The 20,679-nt window shown below is 47.1% G+C and overlaps 1 protein-coding gene across 5 annotated transcripts in view; it reads right to left on the minus strand.

Annotated features, from left to right (window-relative positions):
• The window catches only part of TEAD4 (TEA domain transcription factor 4), an 84,518-nt gene that overhangs the window by 56,791 nt on the left and 7,048 nt on the right, over positions 1 to 20,679 (minus strand). For all 5 annotated transcript variants that reach the window (XM_090043948.1, XM_090043947.1, XM_090043944.1 and 2 more), the window contains exons 2-3: positions 17,786 to 17,842; positions 8,522 to 8,776 (exon numbers count right to left, since the gene is read on the minus strand). In XM_090043948.1, coding sequence (XP_089900074.1) covers positions 8,522 to 8,528 — 7 coding nt within the window. In that variant the 5' untranslated portion in view covers positions 8,529 to 8,776; positions 17,786 to 17,842. The remainder of the gene's footprint in view (positions 1 to 8,521; positions 8,777 to 17,785; positions 17,843 to 20,679) is intronic.

A 20,679-nucleotide genomic window follows, 5' to 3' on the forward strand; every position in this document is an offset into this window, starting at 1 on the left:
TGAAGACTAAAATCTGTGTAGCTCGGAAGTTCCTAAAAGCAATTCAGGTTTAGGTGCCCTGCACAGGGTCTAGGGAGGGGTAGGAACCATCAAGGGGTGATTCAGAATGCCCAGAACCACATAGAAATCGCCAAGAGGAAGTGCTAGAGTACAGGTGTATGTGTATGAATTTCCATACCTATCAGGAGACAAGGTTAGGGTTCTCATACCTCCTGGCTTTTCCAGACTTGTCCTCTTTTTGCGTCCTCCCATCTCCATCCAGGCAGTTTTTTTAAAATATCGACAAATATCCTGGATTTTGCTTTGCTCAGCATCTCAATTTTTCCTGGCAATTCCCGGCTTGCCCTAGCAAGGAGCTGCTTTGAGTTGGGGGGAAGCAGGGGCAGAGTGATTGGAGTTAGGAGATATCACATGCGACTGTGCTTGCACATGCTTGTGGCCAGCATGCAGCCAGGCAAGGTAGTGGAAGCAGCTGGATGGAAATAAATCTATGGGGGGTGGGCCCACTTGCCCCTCCAGTGAGGGAAAGGGGTGGAAGGAGCCTTTCCGGGCAGCAGGGCCGGTGCCTGTACTCGCAGGAGTGGCTGGGAGTCACTGCAGGGCTGGGGAAAGAGGGGACTGCAGGGCAAGAGTGAGGGGCACCAGCAGAGCTTGGGGGGGCAGGTGGCTGTGGGTCAGAAGCAAGAGGCACTGGCAGGGCTGAGAGGCACTGGGGGTGGGGTGGGGGACTGGATCAAGAGTGTGCAGTACAGACAGTGCCAGGGGGCTGTGGGTCAGGAGTGAGGGGTATCAACAGGGACAGGGGTCTGCAGGTTGGAAGTGAGGGGCACCAGTATGGTCTGGGGGGCAGGATATTGTGGGTCAGGAGTGAGGGGCAGCAGCAGGTTTCAGGGAGCTGTGGCTTGGGAGTTAGGGGCAGGGCCAGGGCACAGGCATATCACTCCCCCCCAATCATATTACCCCCTGCTCCCCAACAGGTGTCCTCTTTTTTTGAAACTGGAAGTATGGTAACCCAGACAAGGTGCCTGGCTCAAGCTATTCATTAAGCATCTCCATTCATTTACAGCTCACAAGGCCTAGCTCCACTTCTAACACAGCCATACCAGGGGCTTCCAGAGATAGGAGATAATGGTGGTGGTGACATCTACCTTTCCTCCTAAAGTCTATTGGTTACAGCATTTGCCCAGGAAAGGAGACCTAGCTCTGGGCTCCCCTCAACCTGATGAAGTTTAAAACCACATTTCTCACTTCCCAGGAGTGTCATAACCAGGGATCCTGGTTTTCTCTGTTAAAAAAAAAAAAAGGCAAATTCTCTGATTTAAACCTCTCCCCCCCGTAAATTCTCATTAAAAAACCCAAAATACACATTTTTCCACCTGCAGCAGGCAGCCCACATTCACCCCCACCCTGCTCCACTTTGCTCTGGCTGTGCTTCCATGGGGGGCGGGGGGACACCGGGAACAAGATAGGGCATGTGTCCCACCTTTCCATTTTAAAGAGGTGGTTAACCCTACTTTTGGTATAAGATTTGGCAGGGGAGGTTGGTTCCAAGATGCTCCCCAAAGAAGTACTGTTGGTGGCAAAGGTCAGAGGTTAGGGGTGGGATTTCAAACCCCAAGACCGTAACCAGGTGCCAGGGCACCTGTCAAGGAGTGGGGCTACTCTTGTGGCCCTCGACAGCTCACCAAAACTCACTTAAGTAATAATTGCCCACCCCTGAGCTATGAGGTGATAATATGGGCCCAAATTGCCTTTGGGTGAGAAGAACCTAGACCCCAGGTCTCCCACTTCCTGAGCAGACTTCCCTTTCCTGCTTTTGCTCCTGGCCAACAGGTAGATGGCACCACCACCACAGGCTTGGACTTGAATTCAGTGCTGCCAGTACAGATTAGATCTGCTTTTCTTTTCCTGCCTATCTTTCTGGGAACTTAAAATGAGTTGGGGTGTTTCTCCCCAGCAGTCTGAATCACAAGAGAGCTTAGGTAAGGTTACTGCCAAGCTGTAGCTGAGCCTTCCACCTGGAGGCCCTTCTGAAAATGACCAGAAGCCCAAGCACAGAGGCCTAAAGCATCTCACAGTGCAACATCATGGAGGTATCTAATGAAGTTAGGTAGGGCTACCATATTTCCAGGGTCAAAAAAAAAAAAGACACCTGGGGGAAGGAAGGGAGGGGAGAGCCGGAGGGAGGGGGAGGAGAGCGGAGGGGTAAATGATGGGTGGGGGGCAATGACATACCTGTGCCCTGCCTCTGCCCCCCACTCCTAAGCCCCTGCCCCCCACTCACTCCTGACCTGCATCCCCCTGCTCCCCAGCCTTGCTGCCCACACAGCTCCTGTATGCATGCTTGTGTGCATGCACACACACACAGTCTCTTACATGGGAGCAGCTTGCTGGGGCCCATGCGCAGACCCCCAACAGCCAATCACCTTGGCCGCTGCTCCCAGCCCCCCAGGCAGCCAAGCTGCTAGTGCCCGGGAAAGCAGAGGCAAAGCAGAAGCCCAGACATTTGCTCACATTTTAAAAACCCACCCGGAAACAAGGACAGGGAGCCAAAAAAGAGGACATGTTCAGGAAAACTTGGATGTATGGTAACCCTAAGTTAGGTGTCTAATGAATTTTGTGGCAGCTGGCACAGGGCCATTCTGAACTGCTGTCTGGAACTCGGAAACCTGAACTCCTGCCTCTGTACCATCCAGGTGCCTACAAATCAATTCCATCTGGGTCCAGTGCCCCGAAATTAATATAGTAATCTAGGGGCACTCACAACAGACCCTCAGAGAGAAGGACCACTCTGTGGAGTGAAAGCTGTTCACATCTTGCCTCATTCAAAGTCTGTGTTCTTTTCCACTATGTGCCTGGGTCCGGGGTGTGTTTTTCTCTCAGCTATATTAGTTGCATTTTGTTAAGCAAAATCTCAGTCTGTCATTTCCTGCTATAGTTCTAATCTCTGTGTGTCATTTCCCTGCCCTTGCAAGCATCTGCAAATCTTCTCTATCTAGGGTCTTTGACAAATGGCACTGAAGTACTACATCCCCCAACCCCACCCCCCTTGTTTATTTGTGATGTTAAAATACCAGACTTCACACCAATCTCCAGGGCTCCCTGTTAGACACATAAACCATTTACATCATTACCCCAATGTAGTCTGAAAAGGGTGAAAATTAACAAGCCAGTTGTTGCCCAGACTTTGAAGACAAATTAAAGGTTCTTTAACAAAACAGCTCCTGTCATATCTTAGCTGTGATCAGAGCCACCTCTCACTGAGAACTTCAGATCCTGCTCCCAGCAAAATCAATGGGAGACATGCCTGATTTCATTTGGACAAAGACTGGGGGATCCTATATCACCTGGCTGAACAAGCAAGTATCCCAAGCAAGGCTTTCTATGAGCAGAACCCAGGGGAATTGGAAACTGTTAGACAAGCAAGAGGAGGCTTCTCTTTTAGGAATGCCATGGTTGTGTTTGCCTTGTTGGCCAAATTGCCGCTAGTCAGAGTGTCTCTTGGATCACAAAAAAAAAGTGTTTCAGACACAGGCATGCAGCAAAGGGAAGAGATCAGTTAAAGTGGGATCTTTTCCCGGGGGGTGGGGGGCGGTCTAAGTACCAAGGGAAACCTGAGCCTTGGGAAGCATACACAGGCATAATCAACACACCTATGTGTACTACTGAAACCAAGGGTGTGATCTGAAACCAGTTTCATCAACCCACTGCAAACCGTCTACACTGGTGGAGCTCAGATCAATACACTGATGGGTGAACTAAACAGACATAACCAGCTCTACACTGATTACTGCTCATCTGCCATGAGGCAAAAGCTGTTTCATTCTTCTGCTAGGACAGCCTGTGACTGGGAATCTCATGTCCTCAGTGGTTAGAGATAGGGAGAATGCACAGTCAGGGAGACAGAGGAGATTGGTTTCTGTAACACCCTTGCCCCAAGGCTAAGTAAGCTCTTTGCAGATCAGTCACGGGACAGCTGCACAACTTTTCCCTGCAGGCAGGCCTGGCACACAGGCCATTTATCCTGTTCCACACCCTGGCTTGTGAGCTGTGAAGATGAGCTCAGGAACTATATTTGCTTCCCTGTCTAGTTGGATCTTTCTATAGATCACACCCTGTGCCCCTTTCTCCTTGGCACCCATGCCAGAAACTAATAAGCAAAGGAGAGTATAAATCAGTGGCTGGAGGTCTATCAGGAGTACCTTGAACTAACGGTCCCCATTGGGAACAGGTGCTCTGGGGGCAAGCAGGGACACTGCACCATCACAGCCTAGGCATTTAGCTCCTGACACTCCTCCTTCCATCACCCTGGTCTACATGTTTCGCCAGGAGGGTGAATTATTTACCGTTACACTTTATTCACTGAAGGCCTGATCCAAAGCCCAGTGAAGAAAACCGTCACCTCACCAACTCCCAATGAGCTGTACATCAGCCCCCTCATCAAGCCCCTTTTGTTTCTAGTCAATTTTGCTTTTCTTCTACTTTTCTTCCTACTTGGCTTTATTTTTTGTAGCTATCCCATGTCCTTTCTTGGCTTTCCTGTCCTACAGCAAGGCTGTAAAGTTTGGGCTGTGAACACTACACAGAACAATTAAAAACAAATGACACACTTAAAAGAAAACCTACCTGTTTCACTGGTATTTTAAAAACCAATCCTAGAAAAAATTGTGACCAGTAATCCCTATTTCATACCCAAAGAAGATGAACCCAGGGGGGCGGGTCTTAAATGGAGGCCTTGACTATATAGCAAAATTATTTTCTTCTAACCCCAAATGAACAGTTATACAAGTACAGCAGCGAATGAAGAAACCCTTATTTCAACAGATGAGTATCCACACAGGCAGCGAGAACTATGGCTACGTCTTCACTGCAGAGTTAACTTGGGTGATTGATCAGCATCCTAGACTACAAGGCACAGTGCCAGGTGACTGGATTCTCTGGGGTTCTACACTCCTCTGCAGGATGTTGGTCATACTGTGGTGTAAAGCTAGGACTTTTGGAGGAAACATCCTTTGTTCCTTAGCGCAACAGTACGCCAAGATATTCTAGGACTTTTTCCCAGTGAATTGTGGAAAAATTTGCCTGCCTTTTTATGCACACAGTGAGAACTGCAGGAAGGCATTGGAGGACTAGCAGCATCCAAGTGACCTTACATTCTCCCTACAAAGTGGTCAGGTTACTAGCCAAACTTAAAGCTGAATCTGGAGCCCAGCACAAAGTCCTAGCCAGGCCAGCTAGCCTGTTTTGAAACTGTCATTGTACATGTTGAGGGTTTTGAGTGGGGAGGAGAGGGAGGGATTTGGGCAACATTCAGGTAAGAATCCAGCTAAATCTGCAGTGAAGATATACTTTGCAAGTACATAATTAGGTATATCTAACTAGTTAAACCTTCCCTCCTAGGCAAGACCTCACAGGGGAGAAAAAAATGACTCCACCCAAGCCATCTTTTAACACTCTGAACAATGGACAAGCCCATTAAAAAGAAAGCATCTTGATTACCAGCAGAAAGATTTGCAGAATGGCCAGTGAAAGACTGCACTTGATGCCTAGGGGCATGGGACCTCCCACTGCTGAAGTCTGGAGAGTCAACTGTCTGAGAGAAAATCTCTTTGTGGGGGCCACAAGTTGGGGGGAAGGTGACTTCATATGAGATTCTGGTTAGTGAAAGGACAAATGGTTTCCCCCAGGCACTTAACTGGTGAAATCTACTTTGATTTTACCATAACAGTACTAGGATCACAGGGTGCCTATACACGTGCATTGAGGCTGCTCTGACGCACTGCAATTAATCATAATTACTGTGCTCCAGCAGACTCCAGCATCACATCCATCAGCGTCCTTGTGCTAAAAAATGGTGGCGGGGGCAAGCTTTAGTTAAAGTGTCCCCACTGCCATTTTTCAGTGCAGGTACGCTGCTACACATGATTTCATAGATTTCATAGACATTACGGCTGGAAGGGACCTCGGGAGATCATCGAGTCCAGCCCCCTGCCCAAAGGGCAGGAAGTCAGCTGAGGTCATAGGATCCCAGCAAGATAAGCAGCCAATTTACTCTGGAAGGTGTTCAGTGTAGGTGCTTGAACCACCTCCGCTGGCAGACTGTTCCAGACCTTGGGGGCTCGGACAGTAAAGAAATTCTTCCTTATGTCCAGCCTGAAATTGTCTTGCAGGAGTTTGTGACCGTTCGACCTCGTCATCCCTTGGGGCGCTCTGGTGAACAAACGTTCCCACAGATCCTGGTGGTCACCCTTGATAAACTTATAGGTGGCCATCAGATCACCCCTGAGCCTGCGCTTTTCCAGGCTAAAGAGTGCCATGGCTCTCAGCCTGTCATCGTAAGATCTGTTTTCCTGACCTCTGATCATGCACGTGGCTCTCCTCTGGACTCTCTCAAGCTTCTCCACATCCTTTTTGAATTGTGGAGCCCAAAACTGGACACAGTACTCCAGCTGCGGCCTCACCAAGGTTGAGTACAAGGGGAGAATGATGTCCTGGGATTTGCTCGAGAAGCATCTATGGATGCATGCCAGCATTTTGGTCCCTTTACTAGCCGCAGCATTGCATTGCAGGCTCATGTTCATCTTGTGGTCAGTGATGACCCCCAAGTCTCTTTCTTCTGTAGTGCTAACCAACGTAGCACTGCCGAGCCTATAAGGGTGCTGCAGGTTTTTCCTCCCAAGGTGGAAAACCTTGCATTTTTTGGTGTTAAACACCATCAGGTTCTCGTCTGCCCATTTGCTGAGCTTGTCCAGGTCAACCTGGATCACCCGCTTATCTTCTGGCATGGATGCTTTGCCCCAAAGTTTGGTGTCATCGGCGAACTTGGCCAGTCCACTCCTGACTCCAATGTCCACATCGTTAATGAAGATGTTGAACAGTATGGGTCCCAGGACAGAGCCTTGAGGGACCCCACTGGTCACAGGGCACCACGATGAGTGACTGCCATCAATTACAACCCTCTGGGTCCGACCACGGAGCCAGTTTCCCAGCCAGCGGATCGTGGTGGAGCCAAGGCCACAACTGGCCAGTTTGGCCAAGAGGTGTTCATGGGATACCATATCAAAAGTTTTTTTGAAGTCAAGATATATGACATCAATCTCTTCTCCCTTGTCCAGGTGATAGGTCACCTGGTCATAGAAGGAAATGAGATTGGTCAAACAAGACCTACACACAACAAACCCGTGCTGGCTATCCCTTAGGATGTTAGAATGATGCTCCAGGTGCTTTAATTACAGCAGCTCTTGGAGCTGTTTTAATTAAAGTACCCCTTCTACTGCCTCCTGGAGCACATGTATAAACACCCTTAATTCCCAAGGCTTGTGTCTACTAGAGATTTTTACTATTAGTCACTTGATTGTTGACTAGGTCAAGATACTCAACATACTTACTCTACAAGATGACTGGGCTGATCTGCTCCATCTCTAGAACACAACTTGCACCTAGTTTCCATGGCCCCAGAGAGCAAATGTTTTCACTAGCTGTTTTTGGCAAAGGGGGGTAAAAAACAATTTAAAAATGACCTTAAATCATCTTTTCCCATCACCCCTTTTGCAGTTAAAGGACAAGGCCTCTCTTCATTCTTGACCTCTCTTCATTCTTGACCTGAGGAGATTTCATGCTATGATTCATCTCAGAATCATAGATAGCATCATAGAAAATTAGGGTTGGAATTGACTACAAGAGATCATCTAGTCCAACCCCCCATGCAAAGCAGGACCAGCCCCAATTAGATCATTCCAGCCAGGACTTTGTCAAGCTGGGCCTTAAAAACCTCCAAGGATGGAGATTCTACTACTGCTCTAGGTAACCCGTTCTAGTGCTTCAACACCCTCCTAGTGAGAAAGTGTTTCCTAATATCCAACCTAAACTTTCCTTGCTGCAACTTGAGACCATTGCTCCTTATTCTGTCATCTGCCACCACTAAGAACAGTTTAGGTCTAATCTTCTTTCTGTCTTGGCAGAAAGCAACTTAAAGATGAAAAAATGCATATACCTAGGCAGACAGGAGGCAAAAGACCATCACAGGGAAGTGGAGAGAGGGGAATTCAATTCAATTTGTGCTAAAAAAGTTCCCCTTTCAAGGATTATGCAACATGGGCACTTACATAGCTACCAAGATCCGAGACCATCAGTGAAAGTTTGAACCTAGGATCTTCAGCACCGAAATCAGACTTCCACCAGTTAAAGTTAAGGAGAACCTAACAATGACAGCATGAGCTACAATTTTAAAGACAGCATGAGTGCATTCATTGAGCCACTGTATTTGACTTCACCAAAACCTTTATCAAAAACATGCCATACTTTAATTAAAAACTTGAGGAGTCTTTTCTGAAAAAGTTTCTTTTAAATGTCACTTTGATCCACTTTTCTATTCCTTTTTGCTTTTCTTTGCCAAACATTTAACCTGAGCTGCTGCATCATTTGGGATCTCTCTCACAGAAGCACACATGGCAAACCTGATGGTTCACAGAGATCTTCCTTCTCCCTGAGGTGATAAAACTCCCCCAGCTGTTCTCCTTACCGTACATCTTGCCCTCGTCCGACAGGATGATCTTCCGCCGCCCACATGGCGGGTAAATGGCTAGCGCTTCCTGGAAGCTCTGCTCAATGTCCGGACTCCACACACCTTCAGCATCATTGTCGATTGGCTTGTCCAAGGCCTCACTGCCCCCTGAGTCGTTGCTCCCCTCAGGGGAGGTGGGAGAACTCCACTCGTTGGAGGTAATGGTGCCAGTTAGAAACTCCAAGGTGCCACTTGGAGAAGCAGCCACCGAACCTAAAAGGGCAAACATACTCCGTCTCACTCAGTGATTCCTTTCACCATGAAAGGTAACAGAGTATAAGAAAAACAGCTCAGTGCTGCCCCTGTTTTCAGACCCTGGGCTGGCCACAGGCTTTTGGCTCTTCCAGGATCAGACTGTGAAGACTGTCTTCAGTTGACACAATAAAATACGCAGAAATGCACACAAGATCTCCACCATCCAGAAGAGAACCTTCTCCTTGGCAGCAGGCTCTGCTTAGAATAGCCTTCCTGGTATTGCCTTTGTTCACTAGCTTGCCATCTACTTTCAGTTCTTATCACAAAACACACCCACTCTCTTCCTTGCCCTTGTTCTTAATTTCTCTTTCTCTCTGCACTCATTATCTTTGTAAATGCATTATTTAATGATCCAAAGCAGGCAGGACTCAGTTAGTGTGAAAGACACCACACAACATAGCCACGATAAATTATCTAGTCATCGCTCAGGACTGAGGTTGGGATTTTCTTGGGTACAGTTTCACTGGGCTGGAGTGAGTGAGCAGTGTCGTTTTTAAACACTGGCTTGTCTGCTTCCCAAGAACCAGAAGCCATTTTCCAAACCAGTTCCTTAAAAGCCTGATGGGCTAGTGCAGGGGTAGGCACTTATTTGGGCTGGAGGACCACTTAGGGTTTTTTTGTGAGCTGTTGTGAGCCAGGTCAGCACTCCCCTTGCCCTGCAACAACTCACCAAAACTGCCTAAGTGGCTCTGCCCTGTCCACCAGTCCCACTCCCTGATGCTGCTCCCCACCTGCCTGAGGTCCCATCTCATCCACCTGGCTAAGCACACCCAACCCACGGAAGTCCTGGGCCAGTCTCCATGCAGACCCTGCCCAGCTACTCCATCTGGTGATGCCAGTGGTGGGTGTAGGGTGGACAGGCAGAGGTGCCTTGGCTGGGGGGCCAGGTCTGGAGGTGGCAGCAGAGACTGGCAGCAGCAGCTGGAAGGAGCTGCCACTACAAGGGCTGCCAAGAGCTGAGTCCGGATGCTGTGCCACCCTAGTCTCACTGTGCACCTGGAACAGCAGGACCAGCTGCATGTGTCACCAGCCCAGGCTGCCTCCTGTACCTGGGCCAGGTAGAGCTGAAGGACCTGCCATGGGCCAGATAAGTATTGTGCATTTTGTCTACATAAATCATAAGGGCTTTGGGGCAGAGAGATGCTTCTCATTACATATTTGTGCAGCAAAATACTTCTGGGCATTAAAATCATACAAATAACAGTCACCTTATAAACCTTTGCACTAGAGAAGACCAAGCCAGCCAAACAGAGGTGGTCAGACTGGGGAGTCAGAGAGTACGTGTAGTCTGTGGAAGCTCTACTTGGGGGCTCACTGAACAAGTATCTCCTGCAGAGTGAACTTAACTTGCTGCTGTTTTGTTTTGTGAGCCACTAGAGGACTGGTGATTCACAAGCCACAGAATAGGGGTCTTTAAACTAGCTAAGCCAGGGGCAGGAAAATACAGCTCACAGGTCGGAGCTAGACTGCCAGCTGATGGAATCCAGCCCATGGCTGCCCCCCTGGTGCTCTGCATGGGGCCAAGTCCCACCCATTCCCACCAGGGCAGCCCACACCATACTCTAGCCTATGCCTGCTGGCCTGAGCCCCGACCAGCATGAGTAGCTTTCAGCAGGGCTGTTTCCATGTCCCCGTCACCTCCAGCAAGAGCTACCTAGCTGAAGCTTCCCCCCAACCCATAGTGGTACAACAGGTTCAGGAATGGGAAGAGAAGCTGTTGCTGGAGGTGAGGGGAGCAAGGTAGCCCCTGGCAGGCTGCAGCCACATTGGAAACAGCCTTGCTGGAAGCTGCATGCACTGGCAGAGGCCTGGCCCAGCAGAGCTGATCTGCTCCTGGTGCCTCCAATGGAGGCTCCTCCTTCTGGTCCATTCCCTGCTGAACTATTCTGGGTGGCTGGAGAGGAAAGCTTCAGCTGGGTGACTCCTGCTTCAGTGTGCGGGGCTCTACCTCCAGCTCCAGGCTGCCTTCCACTCACTTCACCCACCTGGCACCATGAGCAGCCATGTGCAAGTACGGAAACCTATGCAGCTGGGTGGGTGGAAGGCAGCAGGGTGGTAGAGCCAAAGGCCCACGAGCTGAGGCAGAAGCTGCCTGGCTGAAGCTTCTCCCACCCATCAGGAGTGGTGCAGCAGGGACAAGACCAGAAGCATGTAGCTTCTAGTGGGGTAGTTCCCAATGTGGCTGCAGCCAGCCAGGGGTTACTTTGCTCCCTTTGTCTCCAGGGGCTGCTCCTCCTCCCACTCCTGCCCCTGCTGTGACACTCTGGGTGGGCAGATAGGGAGGAAGCTTCAGGTGGGCAACTCCCGCTGGAGGCAAGGGGAACAGAGCCACACTAGGAACAGCCCCACCAGAAGCTGTGCACTGGCTAGGGCTGGGACCAAGGCTGGGCTGGTGCTGGTTGCCTTGGGTGGGGCTTGGCCACATGTGGAGCACTGCAGGGGCAGTCACAGACCTCACTGCCCAGGCAAGCTCTGATGCATGAACTGCACCCCTCTCCTTCCACCCCACCCCCCACTTTCCCCTCCCTGTCCTCAGCCCTGATTGGTTCTGAACCTAGCACCCAGGCAGCCCCCACTTTACACACATGCACCCCCCCCACACACACACAACCCACACACATCCCCATGCATACATGGCCCACCCCACCTGGGCAGGGTGTGCAGGGAGCAGATCAGCCACATCTGCCCATCCTGCTCCCAAACATTGCCCCCCACCCGCCTAAAGCCTCATATGGAGTTTTGGTAAGTTGTTGCGGTGGTAGAGAGGTTGCTGACCTGACCTGAAAGAGCTCATCAAAGCTTCCTATGTAGCCCTTGGTCCACACCCTGAGCTAGGCTGTTTGTCTTGTAATACAAAATGAAAGTGCTAAAAAAAATCCCACATTACAAGTACAGCAAGTTGAGCAGTAGGAAAAAAAAAATCACACAGCACAACAGATAGCTCAGAAGCACCCAGGCTCTGTCTCATGAACAGAGGAGAGAACAGAAGAGATCTCAGGCAAGTGGGGTTAGGAGGGGGCACCATGAGGCCCCACTTTGAGCAGGGAAGACACAGAGAACAGTGTAAAGCTCAAGGGTTCTCTGCTCCAGATACCTGGAACATCTTTTATGACTTAAACTGACAGCCTAAACTTACTCTGGAACAATTTCTAAGTGTAGACTGGCAGTGAATGTCATACGTAGAGAGAGGGTGGAAGAGAAAGGAAAGGGGAAAAAGGGAAAAATAGAGAAGCAGAGACTGCAAATAGGAAACAAGGGATTAAAAAGATAAACCAGAAACAGGGAGAGGAAGGTACAAGTAGGAGCAGGCAAGGGGAGAGAGATTAGGAAGACTAGAGAGCACTATGGAGATAGTGCAGTGAAGCATGAGCAGAATCTTGTCTCACATGTGAGCTGCAAGCTCTTCAGGCCAGAGATCATCTTTCTTTGGTGATCGAGCTTTGCCTAGCACAAGGGCCTTGCTTTTCATTAAGGATCATATGCACCATCACAACACAAATAATAATGAAAGGAGAAAGAGAGGTGATGGAAAGGAAGAAATACAGGAAGGCTCAGGAGAAACAGGTAATAAGCCAAGGAAGAACAGTAAAACAAAGAAAAGAAAAGAAAAAAGAAAAAGAAAAAGTGAGGGGGGTGGGAAATAGTGGGAAAGGGGAAAAAAATGAAGGAGAAAAGCAGAATCAAAGAAACTACTGGGTCAAGCAATTTTAAATGGGCAGATCACCCTCCTCCTGTCTCCAGAGCTAGTGAGGGCACCTTACCTACATTCACCACCCTCCAGGAGACCCAGAGAACCTTTTCTATTTCAAGGCCTGTGCTGGGAAGGTAACAAGGGGCTTCCTGTTGTCCAAGGGCAAAATCAGGACTCCAGTCCTGAAAATCCTGAAATTGGTTAAAGAAGTATAAATTTGGGGCCCCTGTTATTTTCCTTTCTGGTTTTCGAGTCATTAGGGTTCATGCATTCAAACTCTTCTTTGCAATTCTGAACATTAGAATTTTTTGCTCTTTTTTTCCCCTTACATGAAAGCAGAGATTCTCATTAATTTATGTTATTCCAGGAGCTGAGATTTCAAGGAAAGAAAACCCCCTCACTGAATCTATTTCCCACAAGACTTTGTTTCAATCTAAAGCCACAACAGAGATACTGGTGCTCATTTTACACTTTAAAAATGCACAAAAGCCCCTGTAAACACTGTAGAAATAAGAAGATAAATGGTAATACTAAACAGGAAGTATCTAATCTGTAAGTAGCTCAGAAACCTGATGGGGAATCAAGGGACTCAACTCAGAACTGTAGTCACAGGGATTCCTGTTTTTCTACTTAACACCCCCCCACCCCCAACGGGGCTAAGTCCTATGCTGCGCACTTCTGCCTCCAGAGAAGGAAAATAAAGATAGTAGGGGTAGCAACCTTAGTCTTTATCAACATGACACAAAGTGCAGTGAAAACTGAACCAAAATGAGGACTGCAGCTTTAAGAGACCCTGAAACCAGTGACCAACAGTTGCTCACTGTCCCTGCCCCACTCCACTTCCCTCTGCCAGATGTCTATCACCACCAAGTCAGATTCATTGGCAGGTGCTCAGCAGAAGGTTATTCAGCTATTTAAGGGATTTTGCTCTTCAGAGTCAAAGAGAGAGTAAAGTCTGAGCTGAGGCTACTCAAGGGAAACTAAAGCATGGAAAGTGGAAAAAAGGCTGTCTCTTTTGATGGCTATGGAACACCCCAATTTCTAGTGCCTGGTCTATGCTAGGGTAAAAAGGGGTGCGACACATACAAGATAAGATATAATTTTATCACCCATTGACTGGGAGGGAAATAGTCTGACCCAGCTAACGTTAAGCCTACAACTATATACCAATGTAAAATTACCCTGGGATTAGGAACACACAGACATTTAGCCATCCAGGAATAAATTGCATGTTAGATTTGCCTTACAGCTAAGAGGAGCAAAAACTAGTCTGCATGCCTGCAGAAGACAACTACCCAGGATGGATAGGAACAAACAAAACCTAAACCAGCATAATTTCACCAGTGCAAATTTTACCCCTAATTCTTTTAGTGGAATTTCAGTTGTCTTAAAAGAGTAGTCTGGAGTTAATGTAGACACACTGGGCGCCTAATACACATACAGAGAGGCTGCTCTGATGTGCTGTAATTACAGTGCGATTAATTGAGTCTGCTGCTGGAGCATAGTAATTACCATGCTGAAGACTCCAGCATGACGTGTATCACCGTCCCCATGCTGAAAAATGGTGGCAAGAATGCTTTAACTAAAGTTTGTTGAATGTACTTTAGTTAAAGAACCCCTGCTGCCATTTTTCAGTGCAAGGACACTGATACACATGACATTCTGGGAGCTTTAATTACAGTGGCTCTTGAAACCATTCTAATTAAAGTGCCACCTGCACCCCTGGAGCACATCTATAAATGCCAACTGTAAGGCTGTAAGTGGAGCATGAGCACAGCAGCCCTTGACTGTGGGTTCAAATGTCCTGAACACACCCTAGCTGGCCTTTTTTCTAAAAACTGCCAAGAATAAAAACAGGCCATGAACCTACGGCCCTAATTCAGGACAGCATGCCTTTTCAGGAAAGGCACCTAAATATGCTCATATGTGTTTTCTTAAATACAGATGGACTTAAGCCTTTTCCTGAATTAGGGCCAAAGAGTGATCCACCGAGATTCAGGCTGAGGGAAACCGACAGGGAAACCTGAACAGTCATGACCCATGTTTGACCTTCTCTCTTCTGATTAAACAGAGGGCTTCCGCTTCTAGGGCTGTTAACCAAATCCAAGCACAGGACAAAGGGTTTTCCCTGTGGCTGGGGGCTATGGAGTAGCAGGGAAGTGGGGAGGGAGGGTGTCCTGTTGCTAAGAGTATGTCAAAAAAATTGGAAAGAGTTGCTTTCCATTTCCATTGGAAATGCTGTTTTGGCATTCTCAATGTAATTTCTATCAATGTTTATATTGTACTAAAATATTAAATTTCAATTATATGCAAACAAATATGTGTATACATATTAATTAACAGAATGCATGCTTCTTACAATAAAATGTTTTGACATTATTGAGAAGCAATGTTCTGATGCTCCTGAATGAATACGATGGATGGAACGATGGATGGATAGATTTCTGTTTTATCAAAGATTTTTTAAAGAGCTCAGCTTTTCCTTCTGATACAGAATGAAAACAAGTATTTGAAGTGTCGGAATATCCCTTGGACCAGAAGTTCCAGTTTTTGACCAGTTCTGCCTGATTCCTTTCACTCAATAAAAACACATGTCCAGACAGAGGTAAAAATCACTAGTCTTTTTCTCAGAGCAGTGATATTGTCTGGGGTTCTCCCCTTCGCACCTCCTGTTAGTTCCCCCCATTTTGAGCTAGAGGCCTGCACTCCTTTTCCTGTTCTTCCATTTTTTTGTCTTGTGTCACAAGGTGATCCTTGTGTTTTCACAGGAACCTTTACTATCCTCTTTTTTTTTTTTTTTTTTTTTTTACTGACAGGCAGTAAATACTGCTGGCATTTCTTTTTTGTTCAGACTCCAGCCATTCCTACAGGGCTCATATAAGCTGGTATCTCATACTATTGCTGTGCTAGCTTCTACTACACTGCCTTCTGTTCAGCTCCTATTTCTTACTCACTCCTGGCCCGTGTCTTTCTCTGTTAGGGACTACAGTGCCGCTCCCTAAAGTTCAGGCTTGTGGACCAGTGGAAATTAAGTACAAAAATTACAGGGCAAAATCCACTCAGTTCCAACTACTTCAGCTGAATTGGTCTCCCTGATGCTGGTAATTTCAATGCTAGCTCTCTTCTTCCTTGCGTATGATAGGTATCTCATTGTGATTCAGAGATCCCACCAGGGTAGGCAGCTGCCAAGGGCCCTTCAGGAGAGGCCTCATTGACAGGGACAGCATCTTGAACTGTCTCCATAATCTGACACATCTGCTTCCTAATATCAATCCTCCAAGTTATTACCATTGGTAACAGCTCCCTCCTAAGTGCCTGTGGCAGCTGCTGTGCTCAACACAAAATCATACTTTCCTGAGGAGGTGAAGAATTGTAGCCAGCTGTCTCCAGCTGTTCAGTTTTCTTAGAACAACACTGTGCAAAATGTTTTTCCTACCACCATGCAGAGCTACCCTCCTACATGCATCCTGAGGGGGAAAGGGAGGCTGTATGGTCTAAGCACAGGACTCTGTAACTTCTGAGTGGCTGCCCCTTCACCCCTCCACAAGCTAAACTTCCCATGCTCCCATCCCATACTCCTAGGCTCCCCCACCACATGGATTACACTCCTAGTTTCTAGTAAAGCATCACTGGGCCTCTCTTCTGCAAAGGCTCCTCCCACAGAGGTCCCCCCATGCCCCTGGCACAAGGGCTGCACAGGCCATGCTGCCGCACCCCTAAGGGTGGAGCAAGAAGCAGAAGCCAAAGGAAGGATGGGGGAGCCCAGAGACTCCAACAGCAGCAGAACCAGCAAGGGAAGCAGCAGCAGGAAGGGAGCCCACCAGCTGCAAGCTGGACAACCCTGGTCTAGCAAAAAAGGCAGTGCACCAGGGTCTGGCCCAGTGCTACTAGCAGCTCTGTGAGGGCATCCGCACCAACAGCTCCCAGGGGGCAGCACACCCCTTCACTCTGCTAGCTTTGTGAGCAACAGAAGCCAGATACAGATTATCTGTACCTTCAGACATCAGCTACAGCCCCTTCACAGCAGCAGGCACAGCTCCTGTAGTGGCAGTGAAGGGAGTAGCCAGAAGCTGTCAAGGAAGCAGGGGTCCTGCTGTAGCAGTTCCTCTGTGGCCAGGGGCAGATCCAGGAGGGTGCAGTGATGCAGGTGAATCACCCTTTAATTCCTGCCTCTTCATCCCATAGGTGTTAACAACCCTCTCGCCTTTTTTAATGGTCTTGATGTTCCACTAATCATGCTATCCTTTCTTCTGCCATTCTGTTTGTTAGTTGTTCCTGGTAATGTAGCTCCTATTTCACAGCCCTGCAGACTGTTTTTAACTCTAACTTAAAACATTCACTTTAGGTGTAGAAATGTTAATTCGGGTGAACATTAACTCAGGTGTGAAAATAACTTTCAGTGAAGCACTAGATGCACTGTCAAGATGCTAGAGAAGGCTAGATTTTGTTTTGTAAATCTGAAAAGAGAGATGTATATTTAATTCCAATAATTACAGGACTAATGAAACAATATTTGTCATTACTCTGCCTAGTTAGCTGTGCTTTTTAATAATACTATACAATATAGCAGATTAATGTACATACCACTAAAGTCACATTTGTTTTTATTTTGATCTTAAACTGAATAACACAGCCCTAACCTCTTACCAGATTAGTAAAGCTTCTAATTTCTTCTTATCTGAAGGAAAAAATGTGTGTTATGTTCTATATGATGATGCACCACACCAACTGCATCCCCACTTCTCAAAATCCTAGATATGGCCATGCCTATGGCAGCATCCAGCATAACTCCCAGGTGTCTGGTGACAAGGATTCTATTTCTGTTCTAGGTTTTGTCAGGGATTTCATTTCAGTTGGTGACCCTAAGGCTAAGTGTTCCTCTACAAACACCTATACTATACAAACAGCAGAAGAATATTGCACTCACTGTCAAGGTACATTAAACCATGAGACACTGCTCTGGCACTGGAGTTTAACTAGTGTGTTCTCATTTCCAGTGACTAATACCATATCCAAGCAGACACCTTCAAAAAAAAAAAAGCTTCTTAAAACAACAGGTACCACCTAATAACCCACAAAGTAAAGATCCCAGGAAGAGATAGATGGTGGCCTGCCACAAAGGGACCCTACCTTCAAATAATGGAGAATGTGGAACCAGTGACCCCTGGTTACTCACCTTCAACATAGGAATATGTTATTTGAGTCAGGAAGGCAGATTTAAGAGGAAATTAAGAAATCTCGCAAGTAAAGTGCAACAAAGTCATACTGAAACTTACCAGAGGGGAAGAAGGCTGGAAAATCCAAAGGAAGGCTTTAAATATGGTTCAGTTCCCCTGAAAAAGAAGGACACATGCAATAAACACCAGAGTCTTCAGGAAAATGAGGATTCCATGCTGGGTGACTTTCTGTGACTCTGAATGTGAACTGAGCCAGAATCCAGCTTTATACCTGTGAGGACTTGTCAAGAAGGAACAGAGAATTCTAGTCCTAGCCTCTTTACTGCTGACCATTTTGCTCTGGGGTAATCCCACGCATGATGCTTCCCAGCCACTTCTTCCATAATGGTACCTTTTTCCATACCCCCTCTCTCCATTCTAACCCACAGCTGTCTATCCTCTGCCTCCCTCAAATCCCCTCCAAATAATCAGTCTCTCCCTGATGTCCACAAGCAATAATTCAACAATATGCTTTTTTGTTCCCCATGCATCCAGTCTACTCTGCCTGTGACTTGTATGGATTCTAAACTCTTTGAGACAGGGACAATCTTTACATCTCTGTCAGAAGTGTAATAGTGCAGCTCTGTACTTGGGGCAGCCACACAGTGCCTGGGATAGTGCCAGCTCCTGCCATGATGATTGAGGCAGTGTGATTAGCCACCACTGTGCAATAGCTGCTTTTGTACCCTGCCAAAGGCATCCCCAGTCACATGTTCCCCACCCCTCCTAGTACATTACTGATCTTCTGTATCTTAAGTGCAATTTCTCAGAGGGGTTTTGATCCCTCTGATTGAGGTAAAAAACATGACCCAAGAAAGGCTTTTCCATAGGGACAAAATAAATACAAGTGTGGAAATCCGAATGATATTCAGAGGCCTACTTAGTTATACTACATTCAGAAATATATGCATTCATAAAAAGCTTCAGTGGAAGTAACACAATACATCATTACAGCAGAAGGACAGAGTTATCCCAGCATGGCTAGGCAAGCTTCAGCCTAGCTGTAATCCAGTCTTTTGCTGTATAGACAGAGATTCATGCATAGTGGGGAATGGGAACATGTTGGCAGCAGCATCAGGACAGGCAGGGAGGAAAGGAGAACTGAGATTGCAGCATGTACATAAGGCAAGACTATGTAGTTTGTTGCACCTCCTGTCCACCCAGTGCAATTATTATGCCTGCCTCAATACTGGACATGACTTTTTAAGGGAGGATCCTCATCAATGCCCATGTTGCAGACTCTATCGCATGCTAGTCTGGGTTCTAGTTAAATGTTTAGCGCACCAAACGCCTTAGCACACGCTTGGTTTGCTTGGGATGCTGAATATATACAAGGCATCTGACTTCCTGAGGAAAGCAAAACAATCCTCTTAATCATTGTGGTAGTTTTGCCCTGGCTGAACAGAGAGAGGATGCAGCATCCATCATAGTGATATGAATCAAAACAAGGAGAGATGAGAATTTCCATCTATACGGCGCCTGATTCTGCTGTAAAACAGGATGCAATGAGATAAGGCTGATCATGGCCTTGTACACTAAGGTCAGTTGCATTTGTGGTGATGAAAATGGAACGTGGGCCCTTGCTGCCCTGTGAGATGCACACACAGGCTCAGGGCTGGATAATGCTCTGGCTAACAGCAGTGAAAACTTGGGAGTTATTCTACTGAAGTTGAAGAATCCATGCTGAGGTAAGACTGACAAGAAAGTTAACCAGGACAAGATAAAAAATGAATGCATCTTTGTCTGCATTGGAAACACTGTTAGTTAGCATGTGTTTGGTAAAACACCAACCTTCATTCCCCCACGGACAAGCTCAGAGACTCGTGATTTGACATGGCTCACGCCTATGTTCTACTAGGTCAAAATGGTTATGAGTCATGCTTGGTCCATGAGCAGTCCTAACAATATCCCTGACAGGGAATTTTCAGCAGAGATGCCAAAGTCAGTTGGAAGTCAATGGCCTTGAACATCCCACTACAAATGAGCATCATTAACTCCACTTCAAGTACAGAGAAACTGAAGCACAGCACAGTGAAGCAGCCATCCTAGAGTGATGATATAGCAGGAACAGGACCAAGACAAAGATTAAGGCCCATGTTTTCCAAAATAAAACAGTGACTTTGGGTGCTCAACTTGAGATGGGTTAAAAGGGGCCCTGATTTTCACAGGACAGGCACTGCATAGTTTTTGAAATTGTGGCCTCTTTTCAAGTCAACTTAGTCACACCACAATTGAGGTACCTGAAATTTCTTGCAAACTTCAGCCATGGTCTGACTGCCAAGCCTATGTTAAAGTCACCAAACCAGTGTTTCCTAGCCTTCATTGGCCCATGGGCAACAATGGACAGCAAGTAACGTACTGTGGTCAGCATCATATTTTGCTCTCCCTGACAACCTCAATTTTACCATTTTCAATTTCCAGTTGCTATGAGCAACCCTCAAGGGTCTCCTGGAAAATGTTTTGCCCATGAGCTATCTGTGAACATCCTTCTGATGGATTTTGAAAATCCCTCTACAAGGAGCCAAGGGATGTAGCTGCAACACTAAAGCCAATGAATGCAGCTGAGCTGAGGCTGAGTCTCAGAGAACAACCATCAGCACTGACCACAGTACTTGACGCACAGTCTCAGACCCTACGTTGGTATCATTCTTGTTTGATAGGTTTTTACACATGGCCATTATCTGGGCACCTGTATGCCCCCCTGCCCAGCACTGGCACTGGAGCTGGTATCCAACACAGACTCACTGCCATAAGTCAGTCAAAAGGGAGGAACAAATTACTACTCCTACACAAATAAAATTGAGTCCTCAGGTCAGTAAACCACTTAAGCATATGCTTATTCCCCAAGAACTTCAACAGGAATTAAGCATAATCTTAAAGGAATTAAGTAATGTCGAATTAAGGCATAGGGGAGGAATAACAGAATCAGATGAGTCATGTGACACAGTCCAACT

Source organism: Crocodylus siamensis, chromosome 4 (genome assembly GCF_052110815.1).
Source record: "Crocodylus siamensis isolate JL-2025a chromosome 4, ASM5211081v1, whole genome shotgun sequence".
Taxonomy (NCBI): Eukaryota; Metazoa; Chordata; order Crocodylia; family Crocodylidae; genus Crocodylus; species Crocodylus siamensis.